Below are 18,717 nucleotides of genomic sequence, written 5' to 3'. Positions count from 1 at the left end.
TTAAATTAAAATAAATAAATACAATTTGTTAAAAGTTGGCTCATCGATTCAATTTTATAATATCTTACGGAGGAAAATAAATTCTTGCCTCCAGTATACAATAATAAATCTTATAAAATTGTATAATAAGTATATCTTAAGATTATTACGAAGAAAATATTCTTTGTTAAAGATAACCGTTACTTAAAAGAAGAAAGTAAATTGAGTAATCACTTTTCTTAAGCAATAAAAGCATATTTTTCTGTGTGCGCAGAACTCAACTCGGTCAAATCGCCGATGCGCAATAAGCGTCAGATAATAAGAAGAAAACACCGCACGCAAACGTGATCCCTCGCCGCGTGAATCTCGAACTATTCTTCTATTTTCTCGGCCTACAATCTCCTCGCGATGCTGCGCAACGCGCATCCACATAAAATCACTTAATCGATGAAATGCGGAAGGCCGGCGGTCGCTCGCTCGCTCGCTCGTACGTCCCACATCGCTGAGACACGAACACACTCATGGTTAATAAAATAAATCCGGCTCGAGTTCAGTACCAGAACGAAACCGATAAGAACGACGACGACAACGACGTCGGGGAAACCGGGATTCGTGTGAGGCAGCAGTGAAATCTCGCTCCTTGTTTTCCCTCATGATTGTTGACAGCACGCTAACAACGCGAGCTAAAGACTCTTTCGCACGTCGCGGAAATTCGCAATTGTTGGCCCCAAGCAATCCCAATTTATATAGTTTCTCATATAATTTATTTATGACATTCCAATTTCTTTTACGTATTATCCGCGTTTAAAGGGAAAATAATATTTTAGTTTTTTTATTTCTTTCGAGTTGATCTTTTTCGAACGAAAATACACTGAGAACAATGTTCTGATTAAACGAACAAAGTTCAATAAAAATAGCATTTTGATGAAATCAAACAGGATTTCTGATTATGATAAACAGAAGTTCCATTTATTCTCATGAAAATGTTTTGTTGATTTAATCATTTTTTCAGTGTATCGAAACAATCGGTTCAAATTAGCAATCGATAATAAAATTCTGGTATTCATAGTCAGTTTTAATATTTAAGAGCGTCTTAAGTGCAGTCTTAAAATGTTATGAACCAATCAGAGAACTGTATTAGCATCTTAAAATATTATTGAGACGGTCTTAAAATAAGATGGACTATGAATATCGTCCAGTTTCATTATTTATTTAATTTTAATTCAATATTAATCAATTTATTTCAAGGATCAATTCAATTTAAGAATTATTTACATATTAGATATTAATGAAAGATATCTGATGTTAAAAATTAAAGGCTTATAAAGCAACAGTCTCCTTAGGATTTTCGTCGCAGAAACGTCTATTCTAAAATGCGCAAAAAGGCTGTATGCGCAAAAAAAAATATTAGGAAATCAATCATAATATGCTCATACATAATCGAAAATTGTAATTTCAAAGATTTTAGCCTTGATTCGAATCTGTATTGATGTAAGATTTATAATTGAGCAAGTCCTGAATTGAGTGCAAAATAATAAACATTAACATGAATTTAATCAAATGAAGAATGAAAAATCTTTAAAGTAACGTTACAATATTTTTGCTCATATACGAGTATATTATGGTTGATCTAAGAATAATCTTTTTTTTCTCTATACAAAAGGTGGCTCACTAGGTCTAGGATATACCCCCCTATGCCGTACATGACAGCGTGAAATCTGACGTTAACCACGTTCTGTCAGCTGTTCTTGACACATTAGCGGATCGAGGCCTCGGCCAATTGCGGGCGCGCGGCGTTTCAACACAACGTAACGTGTCGCCGTCACCGAAAAGGTTAAATTCTTCGTGTACGATTTATTAGCACTGGCGAAAAACCGTGACGTGTGAAAGCGGTCTAACACGCGCGCGTTTTTAGACAAGGACGTCAACGACGCCTCTCCCATGAGCGTCCCCCAGCGGATGATCGGAATGCGCGCGGCGCGTTGTGTACAATCGGATACCTTCTCGACCCACTTTTCTGAGAAAGGCCCGACCTCGCTTTTCTCTCCTCGATGTAGCGAGTACGCGCCACTTTTCCTCACGTCCTCGTGCTCCATGCGGCGTAACGCGGCGCACGTCCATTGCCGACGTCGCGTCGCGGAAATGTCGAACGGAGTTGTCGGCAAAGTTTTTTATGCAACGTTTTGTTTTCTCCCGACATCCGGCGAGAGAACAACACGAATGGCACGGCGTCGCGAAAATCGTTTTTCTGTACGACCTAAAGTACGTCGCGTCCGAGACTCACCCGCGTGCTTCATCGCACGCGTGGCGAATTCTCTCAGAGGAAATCTATATTCCCATAAAATCTATCGCGCATGCGAGTATCAAAGGTTGGCTTTAAAGTACTGAAAACTATGATCCGCCATGCTTGTCGACCGGAATGAAAGCTAGCACTCGGAAAATCGATAAGTGTTACCCTTGAGCGATCAATCGTATAATTTGCAGTCGACGACGACGACGACGACGATGACGACGAAGTAGACATCGCACGTTGTTTATTTCCTCCGTCTACGATTGCCATGCATCAGCGACCGAAAACCGTTTCTGTATACTCAAATGCGACTTATCGCACGGTAGAAAAATAGGAAAAAAAAAAGGAGAGTAGCGAATACAGACAACAATTAATTTCGCACTTTACAGTGCTTACCTCGCTGCATGCATCTCGATTAGCTTCTTGCTAATCGTAATCTGATCGGAGATGGAAAAAAAAACGTACGTTAAAAGTTGCACAGCAAGATGATTTCCTTGCCGGCTAAGTGGAAGGAATAATAATGATCGTGAGAGATCGACAGGCAACTCCGCGGAAGCCGCGCGAGGAACATCGTTCATCTCCCTCCTTCTTAACTTCCCTTTCCGTATGTCCATGCGTTACCTCCACACGCACAAGGTTACATTATCGATCATAATTTACGACGCGTACTGCATCGTTACGTCACCGAGGCTTCGTTTACGAGCGAGTTATCGCCGGGTGGGGAGGCGCGCGAAACGTTCATGCCTTTCAGGGCACGATCAGCTGAGTTCATTGTGTATAAAGGCAGACATAAATTTAAAAACATTAAAGATAAGGTTTACATTGGCTCGATGTAAAGTAAAACATCATCTTTAGCATCTCGACATTGCGTGAAGATCTTGTCATACGTGAGTTTTCTTAAAACGTTAGGAATGCGACTCCCTTCGGACACGGATAATAGAAATTCCTCGAATAAGCACGATAAGGTCACGATAAATTATTATTGTTAATATCACACTGAGGAAAATGTCTGGTTGGATTAATTGAAATTTCAATTGAAAATTAAGAATTAGATTTTTCCACGTTAAATCCGCTAGTTAAATCTATACTAGTCAATAAAAAAAAGGAATTCTAGTCAATAAAAAAAAACCAGAATTTTCTGGATCGTCCATTTTCAATCGTTTTGCTCAGTGTATAAAGTCTGGAATATTCTAATTCTTGCTTTTTTTTTTAAGATCTTTACATTATAATGTTTTATAATATATGAGTTTATTTTATAAGAATTTTTTAAGATTTATTTTACAATTGCGCTGCCGGACTGGATAGCTCACTTTATCTCACAAATTAATCACACAATATGATAATTTATAGGTAATCTATACGTATATTCTTTTTGCATTTATATTATACGTATAATAATTATAAATAGATAAAACATTAAATAAATTTCACACATTTTTATTCTTATAATTTGTTTTTACGAAACTTTATGAGTACTGAAAAGTAATTTTTCAAACATAAGTACTAATAAAAAAGCTTAGATACGCCATAATATTTCATTTCCTATAATCGATATCGTAGCTGTTATCGATAATATTTATGATTACACTTTACATGATGCCAAGTTTTATCACTTATCATTTCAGACTCAATCTGGAAATGTAAGAATCCAATTGTCTTATGTTTAATTACGTAATAAATTCATTAAATTATTACAATTACATTGAATTATAATATTTCGGACACTCGCGAATCATCCACGGGAAGGGAATACATATTTTTTTAATTTATAGCAAATTGCTATATATATTTCTAAAATAGTTAATCACAATTTTGATATTCCAAAAACATTTTAATTTAAGAAACTCCTAAGTATAAAAAAATATAAATTCCATTATATTATTGTATATTTTTTGTGTTATAATATAATTTTAAATGTAACATTTTCTGAACTATACATTTAAACTATACATTTAAACTTTTTCAATGTAATAATTTAAATAATAATTTAACATTGTATCTTTTCATTTTTGATCTTAAAAATGTCTTCCGGCGCCAATGGTCCTCCCCCTCGACAAACTTCTGGATCAGTCAACGATTTCGGGAAAGCGTCGCGGTCCGGATTAAGTGAGCTAAAGAACTTTCGCCACCGCGGTTGATGAAGTTTTCGCTCGCGAGCAACGAGCAGTCATAACACGTTTCGATACGAGCGTGCACTTATTCCGCCACGCGTGGGCGAGTCAGCAGCGATTATTTCGTCCGATGAAATTCCAGAACGGCGACGACGACGCCGGGGGGAGGCATACCGTCACGCGCACGTTCCATTTCGCAATTCCAGCTCGCCGACTCCTTCGCGACCGCAACGATGTGCAACCCATTTGAGAGGGGCCGCCACGTTGAATACGTTTCAACGTCGCGACGAATTTTGCAAACGCGTGCTGCATATGCATTGCACCGCCGCGACCGTCAACGAAGCCGTTCCAAGGTGATTACGCCCGGGTATGTGCTAACGATTGCGACACACAGACACCAACGACGACGGTGGTGATGCAGTGGTGTCCGCGGATCGCGGCGAGAAAGGGGAAGAGAAAGACTTGAGGCAGGCCGGTCGGCCGGCCGGCCGGCTGGCCGGCTGGCCGGCTGGCCGGTCGACAGCAAGACAGCAAGTCGAGGAGAGAAGGCGGTGTTGTGCATTGCCAATATCCTACGATCGAGTTTACGAGCGATTAACCAAGCCGGCCGGCACGATCGGCCAGCCATGTTGTTTCCAAACTCGAATTCGAGCTCGCGGGTCAGCTCGCCGAGAGAAAGGTGAACCACCACCTCGCAGCGGCTCCAAGCACCGTTATGTCACCCTGTCTTATCTTGCCTGGTCTTTTGGTAAAAAAAAAAAGGAAAAAAAAAAGAAAAAAATCGCTTCTTCGTGCCGGAATAAACAGGTTTTGATATTTAGCCGCGATACTCGACGCACTACGGAATCCATATCGCGGATGAGTTACGGCGGATCGTTTAAACCTCTCCGGGAATATCGGTGACGCTCGCTCGGTCTCGACTGGATGAACTTCCGCTTACGTCATAAACTTATGTTGGCTGCAACGGAGGAGATCTTTTTAACGGCGACAGAACGGCATTTAAGACTCTCGTTGCGGCCACTCGAGTTCTCGGGATGTTTCTCTTTGAAGCGATCGTTAACCCGTGAACATGATCACGTTAAAAAAGAAGAGCTCTGCTTTAAATTAAAACGTTGAATGTAAATAAGATACTTAGTATAACAATTTATACCACAATAAGCCAAACAAACTTGCTTACTTTATATTACAAGAAGCTTTGCTAAAGAATTAATTTATTTACTCACTTCACAAATTAATAATAGTTTTAAATATATCTACGTTGAAAAAATTTACTAAATCTTAATACGTATTTCTCTGAATAGTACTAAGTAAACATTTACTTATAGTAAATAAATATTTACTTATAATAAATAAAAAATGAGAATTAAATCAAATCAATGGTTTTTGCATCAAATAAACATATGTTTACATTTAGCAAATATTTACTTAGAACTGTTCAATATTTATTAAAACTTTTTTCACAATATATATATGATGAACGAAGAGTAAAAATAGTTGAATCTGGTAATAAGATCATTTTAGTAGTTTAATAAATAAAAGAAAAAAGAAAGTATCTTTATGAGCAGACATTTTAACAATTGCTCGCGGGCTAATCTCAACAAGACTTGAGTACTGCGAAATGACCGCCAGGTATGTTGTAAGAAATCCTTCGGAGTCGCACCGTGATGACGAGAAAAAATAAAAAAAGAATTTTAGAAATTAAATTCGCGACAGAATCCCCCTTAGGCGCCTAAGTCGGGCTCATTAACTTTTTAGTCTGCTTAGCTCACAGCAACAAGATTATATCAACAAAAAGAAAGAAAGAAAGAAAGAGATCGCGGGCGCGGCTTTACACGCATGGCCGACACGAATAACAGAACGTGGGTCGAAGAGTGCAATATCAGAGTTGCGTTAGATGTCATAAACGTCCTAACATTTACCAGACGCGAAGTTCTTTTCGGAAAGAGCGCATCGTGTCGAGATATTTATAGCAAAAGTGGGTAACGCCGAATGTAATAATTGACAGCTAGGCAGCGCTTGACATGGCATATGTCGTGTCTCAAACGTAAAATTGAAAGGTGAGTAAATCGACGAGTTATTCTGTATTCAAGCAAAGAAGGAAAATGAGAAACTCTTACCTCACAATTCAAATTTTACATCTGAGACGCTTATAGTGTCACTCAGAAAGCTGATCTGTAAATGCCAAGGCACGCGTAACGCCTATAATGCAACAACGTGGGCAGTTTCAGTGCACTCGTGAAGAGACTTCTCTCTCGTGTCTGTTTATCATATGCTTAGAGTAGCTGTTAGTCGCAAACAACGTGTGTACACAGGCCGGCGATGCCGGCTTAGTTAATAGCGTACCGAGTAGATATCCGCGATCCATCTTGCGTAACCTATTTACCAACTAAGTGATGCGAGCACGTATGACATAATTCAGCACAGCTCCGAGAAATCTCTCGAATCACGGATGCCGTTCAAACGATCGACGCTGTAGCTCGCATTCTTACCGTGCACTTGGCGTTAAACCCGCTCGATTTGAATTTTTGCTCCCAATTGGAATTTCCAGTAAAAATCTATTTTATTTTAACAAAAAATCAGAAGAATATAGTACTATTTTAGTAAAACCAAGAATATAATACGTCCAATACGATTTTGATTCGGTAAATCTATTCTGTTAAATCTATTCTAATAAAACCAAAGATATAATGCGCCTTCTAATAAAACACATCAATCGTATAGGTTTTTACGAATTCATTATACATTTCCACGCTCAGCGAGAAGTATGTCAATGCCCGAGGAGTATCGATAATTTATTAAAGATATCATATATGACCGGGAGCAAACTTTCTCTCGAGATCGACAATAAAAATATTCCTTCCTTATAAGCTAACCGAGCGGTCTCGTAATCTAAACCGGACATTCGTTCACCCGACCTTCCGTGAAAACCTTCTGATCCGTGATGTGAAATGACGATCCTCGTAGTCGAAGGTAAAGCCTTCGTGATGGATTTTCCACTTCCTACTTCGAGATAACCTTGACAAGAGAAAGAATTAGAATCCGAGAGAGAGAGAGAGAGAGAGATTGGCCACCTGCCGTCGGCGGCGAGAGTAACTGGAGCGATGAATTATACGTTGGATATCATCTTGTGGCAGCTGTTGAATGGACGTGGAGCCACGAATGAACGCGACGACGAATCGAACAAGTCGGCGGCTTCCGCGGATAAGCGAGGCCACGGCGAAAAGCAAGGAGATATTAAAACCGGGGGCCGCACTCCGGCAGAGAGATAAGACGGCGTTATTTGCCGGAAGCGTTAGCCCGGTGCGGCGCAGATAATGCGGTCCGATTGCGGTGGTTTACAGAGAAACATCAGCGACGGAGAAACGTCACGCACGTCCGTGAATGCCAGATGCGTGGTGCTAAGCAAAGACGCGGGGTCGATCAAATATTTGTACGCTAATTTCGTGATGTTCGGATATCGGTCAGTAATTCCCACTAATAATGCACGGTAATACTGTCCAATTGCTAGTAATGCTCCTGTATATTTGTGTGGCAATTTCTACAGTATATATATATATATATATATATATATATATATATATATATATATGCATGTGTGCAGTTTCTGTATCAAATACTGGGTCAATGACGGAACGAAGTACCAGATGCGAGTGCTTTCGAGGCTAACCGACCTACGGTGTGTTATTAGACGTTATAAATCAAGCACATTATAAAGCTCGTGAGATGTGTCATTTTCAATAATCATCGAGTCTTTTACACCGTAACAAGTAAAACACCGAGTTCTAAAACGCGATTTCGTAAACCATTCGTCGAGTTATGCTGAGAAAGTGCAACGTCATAAAGCACTAATAAAGCAATACATTATTCAAGTTATCACCGTGTTGCCTATCGATGTCTTAATCTTACGCATACAAGATTCGCCAGGTCATAATCTATACGCCACACCGGCGGACGCAAAGTCCGCAATGCATTCTCCAGAATGTTGTTTACGTCTCGCATCATTGTAGACGTGCGCGCGGATATATTATAATTGAGGCCAGTCGCAGGTTCGGCGTTCGGTCGCGGCGCGGCGACCAGCCGGCCGGCTGGTGCCGTGATGTCTATCTTTGGATCGCACGCATGAGAAATGTGTGTATGGACTCACTCGCGTGCGCGCGCGCGCATGATCTCTTACTCAATCGGCTCACGCCCGCCGCACTGCACTCAGCTCACTGTGTGCTGTACTGTGCCGTGCCGTGCTGTGCCGGTGACCAGTGACACCGTTAAACGCGGCCATTATTTCGAATGCGTGGCCGCTGGTCGGATATTTCCGTAGTGCGTCCCTAGATAGTACCGGCCGACCAGCCGGCCGGCCGGCCGGCTGGCAAGCCGGCCGGTCAGTCGATCGACCGCACGACGCACTCACGACTTTCCGCGAAATCAACGCACTCCCACGGCGTAGCGTTCCGCAGAGTTCCGCAGAGTTCCACCATCCCCGTTGTCGCAGTGAAATGCATGAGGAGCCAGCGGTGCTTAGCCGCGTCCGTTTTTTTTTATCGCTGAGAAACTATAAAAGAATTAATGGTACTTTCCAGCAAAAGATACCGTGTGACACAGTAATCATTTTATTCTTGTTTAAACGATACTACTACTTTAGACGATCCATAATTCGCGACCAAATTCGGAATAGAATTCTATTTATGATTTTGCATGTTATATAACATAAAAAACATTTGAAGAAATAAAATTCAGAAATATATATATATATTTTTACAAAATGTATATCAGAATATATTATATTTAGAAAAAGTATAAGTAGATACATAAAATGATAAATAGAATTTTATCTTGAATTTGGTCGCGAATTATAGATCGTCTAAAGTGAGCTTTACAGTGGCAAACAAGGATGTAATGATTCACTGCTTTACTGTGTCATTTGTGTCTCTTGCTAGAAAGCACCCTAAAGCTCTCTCAATTGGCACCATTTTGCAGATTTCGTTGCGTCTTACATGGAAATATTAATACCGCGTGAAATTCAGATTTATATCGGATATTTTGTAGATTTTGTAGAAAAAAAACTTTTAAAGGAAAGGCCCCTATTATGAGATACCGAGTTCATTTTGAATAAATGCTAAAAGTCTATAGGCAGAATTTTAAAAAATAATAGGCCATTTTGAAGGGAATTTAATTAAGTTATCTTTTTTAAGATAACGTTATATAAAATTTAATTCAAATTCTATTTTTTTTAAATTAAAAAAATGTAAAAAGTGAGTAAATCGCAAAGTCAAAAAATTGCTCCTAGTATGAGATGCCCCGAGAAATCGATAGTAAAACGCAAAGTATATCAGTGTTGCAATTAAAAAACTTGATTTAATGTTTCTAAAATACAAACAAACACAGTTTTAGTTTAGCAAAAAGATTGTTGTATCTCATATTAAGCGCCTCATAAGGGGAGTTTCCTCTAATACTTTTTTTTCTACTCTGATAATATCTAGAAAATCGAGAAATATAAAAAGTATTAAATACACTTAAATCCGAAAATCATTGGATTAATATTGCTCTCCAAGCATAAAGGTTTATAATTAATATTCCTTCAGTTTTTGCTAATTATCTTTACCTTTTATTCCGTTCATTTATCAATTAAAAAACGATAAAGATTTTATCGGTAGGAAATTTCCGCATGCTTATTTATATAAATTCAATTTATACCTCCGAAATTATTTGAGATGTAAATTTAATGCAGAAATTTAAAAAGGTTGTATATGTTTGCCTACGCAAAAAGTACTTCCCACCATCGAAGCCCCAGAGTTCCGCCACCTTCCGTCGCAATGAAATGCGCGGATCAGCGGTGCTCAACTTCGTCCGTCCGCGCGATCATCCATTGGCGTCGACAATGACGTTCCGTGTGTATATATTTATATAACTCAACTTTGGAAAAACTACGATTAACAACTACGAATGGAGATGTACACCTGTCTGGTGAAAACGTGACGAGTGATCAAAAGGCTCAAGACTGTCATCAAGATCTTTTGGCACAGAAACGCGTTAGCTGTTAGTCATTCCTAAGATGTCAAGCTAACTATTTGATACCGACGCATTTTGCAATTCGTGCCTCTGCTCATACATCACGTTTTATAGAATAGGTGATTAATAATTAAAACGTGCTATTGAATTTCTATACTTCTATACTTTTATATCTACTTAAATTTCAACAGCATTGCGAAATGATAGTTTTCTTCGCAGTTCTACGATTTAATATGCGTCGAAAATATATATAGCCTCAATCATTTACGTCATTAATCTTTAGCTCAGCTGCTTTTACGTCATTAATCTGACGTCTGCGTTCGACAAATATTTTATTTCCTTGTTTGCGCTTCCTTTGTATTAATAAAAAAAGTTGCGTTTTATACTTCGATAAATCGAAGTTTAAATGTATCGTGACAATTATTTATGTTAAAAATGAGTGTGTGTGTGTGTGTGTGGACTCAATAAAGAAGTGGTAATTTATGAAATTGTGCGACATTTCGAAAGTTCATACCTATGTAACCTGATTGGTGCGACCAGTTAAAGGTTAATCGTGAATTAACATTTCGTCATACATGAAGGAGTGCGAACGAAAATATCTGCATCTCAAATAAAGTTATTGCGAGAGTATGCATGTAAGAAGATGTAACTATAGAAACGTAAAGAACCTTCGAAAATTACCGGCTACACGTATTTACATTATCAGGCAAATAATATTCACTATTTACTTATTCACGGTTAAGCGACCTTCGGCGTCGTTAAAAATCCACGTGCGCTTCTGCGTGCGATAGATTCCGCCTATCTATATTACACGCGTAAACAAAATGTCTACGAATTGTTTGAAAGATCGTTACTGCGCCTTCGGCATTTCTATCGGGCCATTAATCGCGGCGCCTCGCGATTAGAGTTACAGACGTCGACGCAGCCGGGACATTAAAACCTCTCACGATTCCCCGGGAAATTGGTTCACGCAGCAATCGTGCGTTTACATTTGTGCATGTAACGGAAATACGATTCGAAAGATCGTGAGATTTCGTAAAGGAGAAAAAAGAAAGAAGAAGAAGAAGAGAGGAAAAAAAAATTCACGATATACGATGCTTCGCGTTCGATACAAAAATCACAGCCGGATATCGGTAATAGCGGCCTCCACGCGATGTTATACTACGCACAAAATATCACGCATTTGTCGCAGGAATTCGATCGTAAATCATAGACGCGCTAACGGTCGGTCGAAGCGATCGTCGAAGCAGCACCGCGTCGTGCTACAATCGGATGGGCGGGGGAGGGGAGGGTGGAGCGGAAGAGAGGGGGGAGATACAATAAGAGTCGCGAGAGACCGGACGCGCGCGCGGCATCTACTGCGCGGATCCGGTTCGTTTTTCCACGGCGCAACCGCGGTTTCTGCGAAATGGAGCCGAGCCGCCGCGCGCTGGTCACGCCTGAGCTGCCTAACGGAGGTACAGAGATATTGCGTTAATACGTTCCACGTGGGATCACCCCGGTAGCCGGTGCACCGGCGAGTACTACCGTATCCGCTTCGCGCGCGCAATAGAGCCGCGCTCGCACGCACGCTCACGCACGCTCACGCACGCACGCACGCTCGCTCACGCGGCGCCGGTCGCAGTGCCTCTCATTATGAATCTTACCGCGCCCACGTAGCGGTATCGCGAGGAATACACTATGTGTATTTTTCCGGCATGCTTCACCGAGTGTATGGCATTGTATGTGTACGTATTGCACCTAGGGGAGAAAAAATAAATCCCTTCCCTCCCTTCAATCTTGGGAAATTCCAATGGATGAGTGTACAAACTTTGGATGTAGTTAAAGATTGGCGAGTATTACTTTGTAAACGGGGATTAAGAAGAGAATTATGTTAATCTATGAATTATTATACTGAGCTTTCCTCGTTAAACGTCGCAAATATCATATTGATTTTATTAAAAAATTATTATCGCTAATTTATTATCAGAAATCATCGTTTATGGTACATATTATTTATGAAATAATACATTATTACTGCATGTTAGTAGAGAATGTGATACTGCACAAGTAAATAGTGTAAAATAATTACATTAATTGTTGGAAATTTTTGTTCTTTATATAATTGATTCTTCTTGTGTTAAGCGACATTTATCGCGGTATATACTTGCGCTGCAATTTCGCGAGCGTGCAAAAATGGCACCGCGTAATTCGAGTCGGCGAGAAAATTGACGGATCGCGCATCGTATACGTATACGACATCGTGTGACGTCAACGACACGAGAAGCATTTCCTTCTGTTAACCCACTCGTTAACCCGTCCGCTTATCGACTTTCAATTTTACCGTCTCAAGTCCGTGGCGAGACGTTTCTTGGCCCGTCTTCGTAAATTCACTGTATTCGACACGGCAACATCGGATATCGATAACGCGACATATAGTATATTGTTCTAAAAAAATCTCTACTTTCATTACATCGATTCATTTTATATTATCCAATCAATTGTGTTATCACTATATTAATTTCATAAAATAATTTCGTCATTAACTGCTACAATATAACGCAGTTTAGATTAAAGGAGATTTTAATAATCTCTGTACTTTTATTAACTTTAATAAAAAACTAGAAAAAACTTAAACGGTTACTGTATTTCAAAATAGCATACATCTTTGTTTAAAAAAGAGAGAAACAAATTATTTACATTCCAAGAATTTATACTTATCAAAATTGGCATTATTTTTTGTTAATTTAGAATAAACAAGGTTGCAAACAAAAATGATAAATGATGATTAAAGAAAAGATTCTGAGGCGATAAATACATTAAAGTACAATTTGAGTTATCAAATTATATTTGTCACTTTCTATCATTAATCATTTTTCGATGGAGAAATATAAACTTTCAAATATCGAGTAGAAATTTGCTCGGCGTTGTCATCTTCCTAATTTTCTATCGCGGGAAGCGAGACTTTCCGAAGGTGGAAGGCGAGAGGCGAAACAGGGTTAAAGGTGGCGGCGGTTGGATTCTCCGGTGACGGAGCCGGCGTTCTACCAACGCGCGCTCGAATTGGGATGCAACGCGTGACGAGGTGAAGCTTTTCCCTTCCTCCGTACCGTCATCTATCCCGTCAGCGCAAAGGGAAAGAGAGAGAGAGAGAGAGAGAGAGAGAGAGAGAGAGAGAGAGAGAGAGAGAGAGAGAGAGAGAGAGAGAGGAGGAGGAGGAGAAGAGGGAAAAAGAGAGAAGGAGGATCGTGCTCATGCGCACCGCGTAAATGGGGCAAGCCACTCGATCGTCCACTTTAGGAACGGGGTCACGAAAATTAAATTTTCTGATTAACGACACACGCGCGCATCGGCGTTCCCGTTGGCCGCGACGTGTTTCACGATTCTTCTTTCTTTTTAATAGCCCGCGTATCTTTATCCGGCGTCGTCGCCCGGGATGTCGCGTTCGCCGGGACATAAAGCGCTTTTATGTACCGCGCGTATGGATTCGATCAGATTTCTGAGCGTCTTTAAAGCGTCGCCTTCGGATCGGCACGTTTAAATGCTCGCTTTTACCAATGCAGTGTTTACTTCTAATCTTGATTAAACACACTACAGACCCTGTAAGAAAATCTGGTCACGAGAAATTTTGTCACAAAGCAAAAATTGAAAAACTACTTCTTTTTATATATGCATTCTCATTTGAACTTTTTAATATTATCTTATTCATTCTAATTTACTGAAGTTGACAAAAATGACGGGTCAACAAAAAAATTTCTGTCATCTTGCGACCAGACTCTGTTATAGAATTTCTACTTTTTAAAATCTTTGAAATGAAACCTAACTCTAAAGAGTGAAATTTCAATCTCAAAAATTGACACTCGAGCCACTCCTTCATCCTATCACAATTGTCACTCTTTGTCACTCTTTAGAATTAGATTCTACTCCAAAGACTTTAGAGAATAGATCCAGAGTAACTCTTTATCTCTAGCTCAAAGAATTAGAAAAAAATAAAGAGCAAGTTGAGCGCCGAGATGATTGAAGTTAATCTACGTTGATAGAAACGGGCATAAATTGTCGATGTCGAAACGTTCGTTTCGTCGCGGCGGGACTGTATCACCTAACGAAATTAGATCGCGCTCGGATTCTGTGACTCGAATCTGTCGTTGAACGAGCGTGTATACAACTTCACTCCGGAGGAGCCGAGCGTATATACGCACGATCGTCGTGCGATTTACAGACGGTTAGCGTGCGCGCAAGCGCGTTGTGCCTGCGTCTTTCATGCTAGCGAGAGTCCCGGGATATGACGCCATATCTCGTACGCGCTGCGAGTACGCCCGGTATTACGCCTTCGATTCGTTAATCTTCTTAAGGATCGTTAACCCGTTACGCGCCAAGAATATCCAAATCACGTCGACGCGATGTCTATAACCGGCGCCGCGAGACGCCGCGTGAAGTCGCGCGAAGTCGCGAGGCTTTTACTTTCGAATTAATGCTTCCCCAGGCGAAAGAAAACGTTGTTTTATTATCGCCAAGTTTGTTTTGTATTATCCGCGACTTTCGATTCTCTCATCGAAGCGCGTACTCGATGCTGGAACTGCGTAGCTTTCAATTTTTAACATAGACGTAAGAGATATATATTATAGATTCTGAGTATTCCTTGAACTTTGCATTTGGAGGTCGATTGTGTATCTTGAAACGAGGTGAAAATTATAATAGTTTTTAGAAAAATTTAATTAATTAGAATTACGGTTATCACATAAATCCCTTATCCTAAAATTCTATAACTTTTCCCTAATTTCCAGGCAAAATTTTATCTAATTTTTTTCCTAATTTTCAATAATTTTTTGATATTTTTTATATTTTTATCTCCTGGTTTGGAAATTGTTAAACATTTTGTTGAGAGATTTACAGAGCAATGTAAATTACGTAGGTGTGATGTTAGGTATGTATATTAAACTTCTTTAAAGCCAAGAATTTTAATTTCCCAAATCTGTAAAATTTTTTAACTTTTCCCTGATTACCAGTTTTGTGAAAACCTTATAGAATACTTATGACTTCATTGTTCAATACTTAATAAACTTGTTCACTTTTGTCATTTTCATCTTGTATCAGGATACACAATCCTTGTGCTCCATTAAAAAAAATTGAAATATCTCTCAGCATCTCTGTCTAACTATTTTAAAAAGAAAGAAAACGATATAAATCAAGTTACTTCACTCTTTTCAAATAGAGACAACTTCATAGAAATGCACAGTCTATTCTTATTACGTCCACGTAATAAGAATTACGGTTTTTAAGAACGTCGCGTGTCATGTGGATTGAAGTTAGCATAACTAAGAGAAAACCAGTACTTTTCATCGAGAAAATTGGCGCTCATGCAATTTCACTGTCTCCCAAGATGTCTATAGATCTTTTAAACTTTGGCAAATACCGTGAAGTCTTTCAACACTCAATTTATAATACATCTACGATAACGAAATAGTCACGCGAACAATGTTTATCATTGATTCGGTACATATATGTAGTCTCTAAATTTTTTCAAGTGGAATTTCACACTCTGAAGAGTCAAAATTGAGCCAGTCTTAAAAAACATTGGCTCAATTCTCAATCTTCAAGGTAAGATTTATTCCAAAAGTTTTAGAATATGTATGTATGTATGTATTATATATACAACAAATCGATAACTAGATTGTTTGATATATATATATATATATATATATATATATATATATGTATACGCAAATCTAATTGAGTTTGCAATTTAGAATTTCAGTTTAACGACATACAGTTTCACGCGAGTGACACCAATAAAGTTGACCACTTGTCGCACGTGTGCGTCCGCGCGGCGATCAGAAGTTGGCGACACACACACACCCACACACACACACACACATATATATTATGTACGCATATACGCAGAATGTAAGTTGTCGACGGACTCACCTCTTGCCCGTTCGGGGCAATGACCACGTCCACCTCGTCGAGATGCTGGCGATGCTCCGTGACCTCCGCGTGAATCTCCCTACCGTTGAACGTCAGATAAACCTTCTGACCGGGTACCAATCGCGCGCCAGTGACGGAACCGAAACCCGGTCCGATGAGATCGCGGTCGGTGTACTCCTTCGGACTCGGCGGACTGCCGCCGGTGATGTCGAAGCGTACGGAGTACAGAGTCTTACTCGTGCCCGTGACGCTCTTCTGCCCCGGTGACTCGGCGGTCTGCGGCGTCTTCACGGCGCAAATGGCGCCGCTGTAGTACTTGCCGTCTTGACCGGGAGCGCACACCCTGGTGCCGATTATGCTGCGCTTTGCCAGCCTCTTGCCCGTCGACATTATTCGTTGCTTCTACCAGGCGACGCGATATCACTCGGTTTCGCGCAAATCAGAACAATTCCAGTCCCTCACTCCCTTTCTCTTTCTCTCTTTCTCTCTCTCTTCTTCTTCTTCTTCTTCTTCTTCGTAGCGGAGAATCATTCGATCGTTCTCATCGATCGTTTTCGAGCGCGGAGTCCCGTTGTGCGAGGCACTCGTTGAACGCGCAACGCGACACGAAACATTCACACGACCAACTTTACACTTTACACTCCTGTCCTTGACGTACTTGCTCCTGTCCACTCGACACACTCGTTTCCACTGTCCCTGTCCTGCGACACGTTTTCGAACGCTCTATCTCTTTCTCTCTCGATTCGACAGTGTTCGAAGAGAGACGAATTGGTGGAATTGTCGAAAATGCACAGCGAACGCGATTCACAGAGCACGCAGGGATACACGTTTAAAAGTTTAAAATTCCAAACGCGACGTAAAACGCGACGGTTGACGACGCGCACTCCCGAAAGATGAAGATCCCCTTTTGAACGCGAGCACGTCGAGCCGCGCGAGCGAATTCCTAAGAAAGCTCGCTTTCTTTCTTATCTCGCCTTTAGGTCATCGTAACGACCAGCAGCCCTTCACGTCACGTACCAATCACACCGTTATATACCTGCCACCGACGGTGGTGGCAGTGTGTTTAAAAGTCGCAGGGGAGGGGGAGTAGGGCAATAGGGTGATCCCTGTATGTACGACGAGGATCTTTAAGCGCGCGGCGGCCTCCGTGGCCTGAACACAGAACTCAGCGTATCAACAAAGCGGCGTGCACCGTCGCCCGCGTTCGTCACGCCGTCCGCATATTCGAGGCACTTCGTGATCGATTCGTGGCGATGCGTTGGCGTGCACACGACTGACAGCATAATAATACGTGGCTAACGCGCGCCGACGTTAGACGGGGGTCCGATGGTAGACGGCGTCCTAGCCGGATCGTTAGACTCGTACGTTTAATAGCGATCCGCACAGGAGAAGGACTCGCGGCGCCCGACATGTGACGCACAGCTGAGCGACCGGGAGGGACTGAGGACAGACTGCCAAGCGGCTTTCACTGCGCCGGCCGGCCGTCCGGGAAAAACAGCTGATAGATAACAACAAACCCACGTGACCCGGCCTCGAGCGCCGATTGGCCGCTCGCGCTGACCTACTTACTCCGATTGGCCCGCCGTCCGGACAACGAGACGAACGGGAAAAAATCGCAGGCTTAGAAGCCTAGGCAAAGAGCGCCTGCTCGCTCAGACTCTCCACTCTACCACGCTTTCCCCCCTCCCTTCTTACTCTCTCTCTCTTTCTCTCTCTCTCGTCCCTGCGCCAAGCTCCATACTCCGGGCTTGCGTACTCGGCGTTCCCGGCGTTTCTGCGAAGCGACGGACGCCGACTTGACACGCCCGCGTATCTCTCGAGAATACGCTCTCACGATCGCTTTCTTCGTCGGGTCGGTTTGGACGAGGCAACGATAGAGGGTGCATGGACTGCATGGACGGTTCTTTTAATTTTAATCCGTCATGGCGGCGATCAGCTGTTACCGACGCTATGCACGCCTTGCGGACGGTTGTTTTTCGCCGTCAGCTGAGAAGCCCGGTGACGAAACCGACGCGAACGACCGATCGCCGTTGCGCGGGACGAAGTCCTCGCTCCGCGAGACGTTCCCATCGTCGCGCCGCCCACCCCTCCACTCCCTCATCCCGGCGATACCATACTGTGTTGTGTTCCCCATGAAATACGTCATATTTCGGCGAGAGTTCGCCACGAGGAATTACCTGCACGCGCATCGAGCGTCGAAACGATCTCCGCCGCGCTCCGCGTCGCGTTTTCTCAGAGAGGAGCCGAGCTTTCCACTTCAGCTGTCAGTGCTGGTCGGCCATTTTGCGTCAGCTGAGTCGCCCGGTGACGACACACGGCGAGTGGAGGGTCTGCGCGCGTCGAGAAATGCCGGCGTCCGACAAAGTGGCTCCACAAAGTGGAGCATGTCGTTTTGCCAGCGGTAGACATTTGCAAAGTTCGTCTTCAAGC

General features: G+C 41.7%; 1 protein-coding gene across 1 annotated transcript in view; it reads right to left on the bottom strand.

Moving 5' to 3' along the window:
* Nucleotides 1–17,782, bottom strand: part of Glut4EF (Glucose transporter 4 enhancer factor) — a 100,554-nt gene extending 82,772 nt beyond the window's left edge. The window contains exon 1 of the mRNA XM_087404452.1: nucleotides 16,288–17,782. Within this exon, the coding sequence (XP_087260578.1) occupies nucleotides 16,288–16,677 (390 nt within the window). The 5' untranslated portion in view covers nucleotides 16,678–17,782. The remainder of the gene's footprint in view (nucleotides 1–16,287) is intronic.
* Between the last annotated feature and the right edge of the window lie 935 nt (nucleotides 17,783–18,717).

Source organism: Acromyrmex echinatior, chromosome 3 (genome assembly GCF_024713525.1).
Source record: "Acromyrmex echinatior isolate Ae372 chromosome 3, ASM2471352v2, whole genome shotgun sequence".
NCBI lineage: Eukaryota > Metazoa > Arthropoda > Insecta > Hymenoptera > Formicidae > Acromyrmex > Acromyrmex echinatior.
Note: the sequence above shows the minus strand (reverse complement) of the source record. Positions and strands in the feature narration are given on the sequence as shown.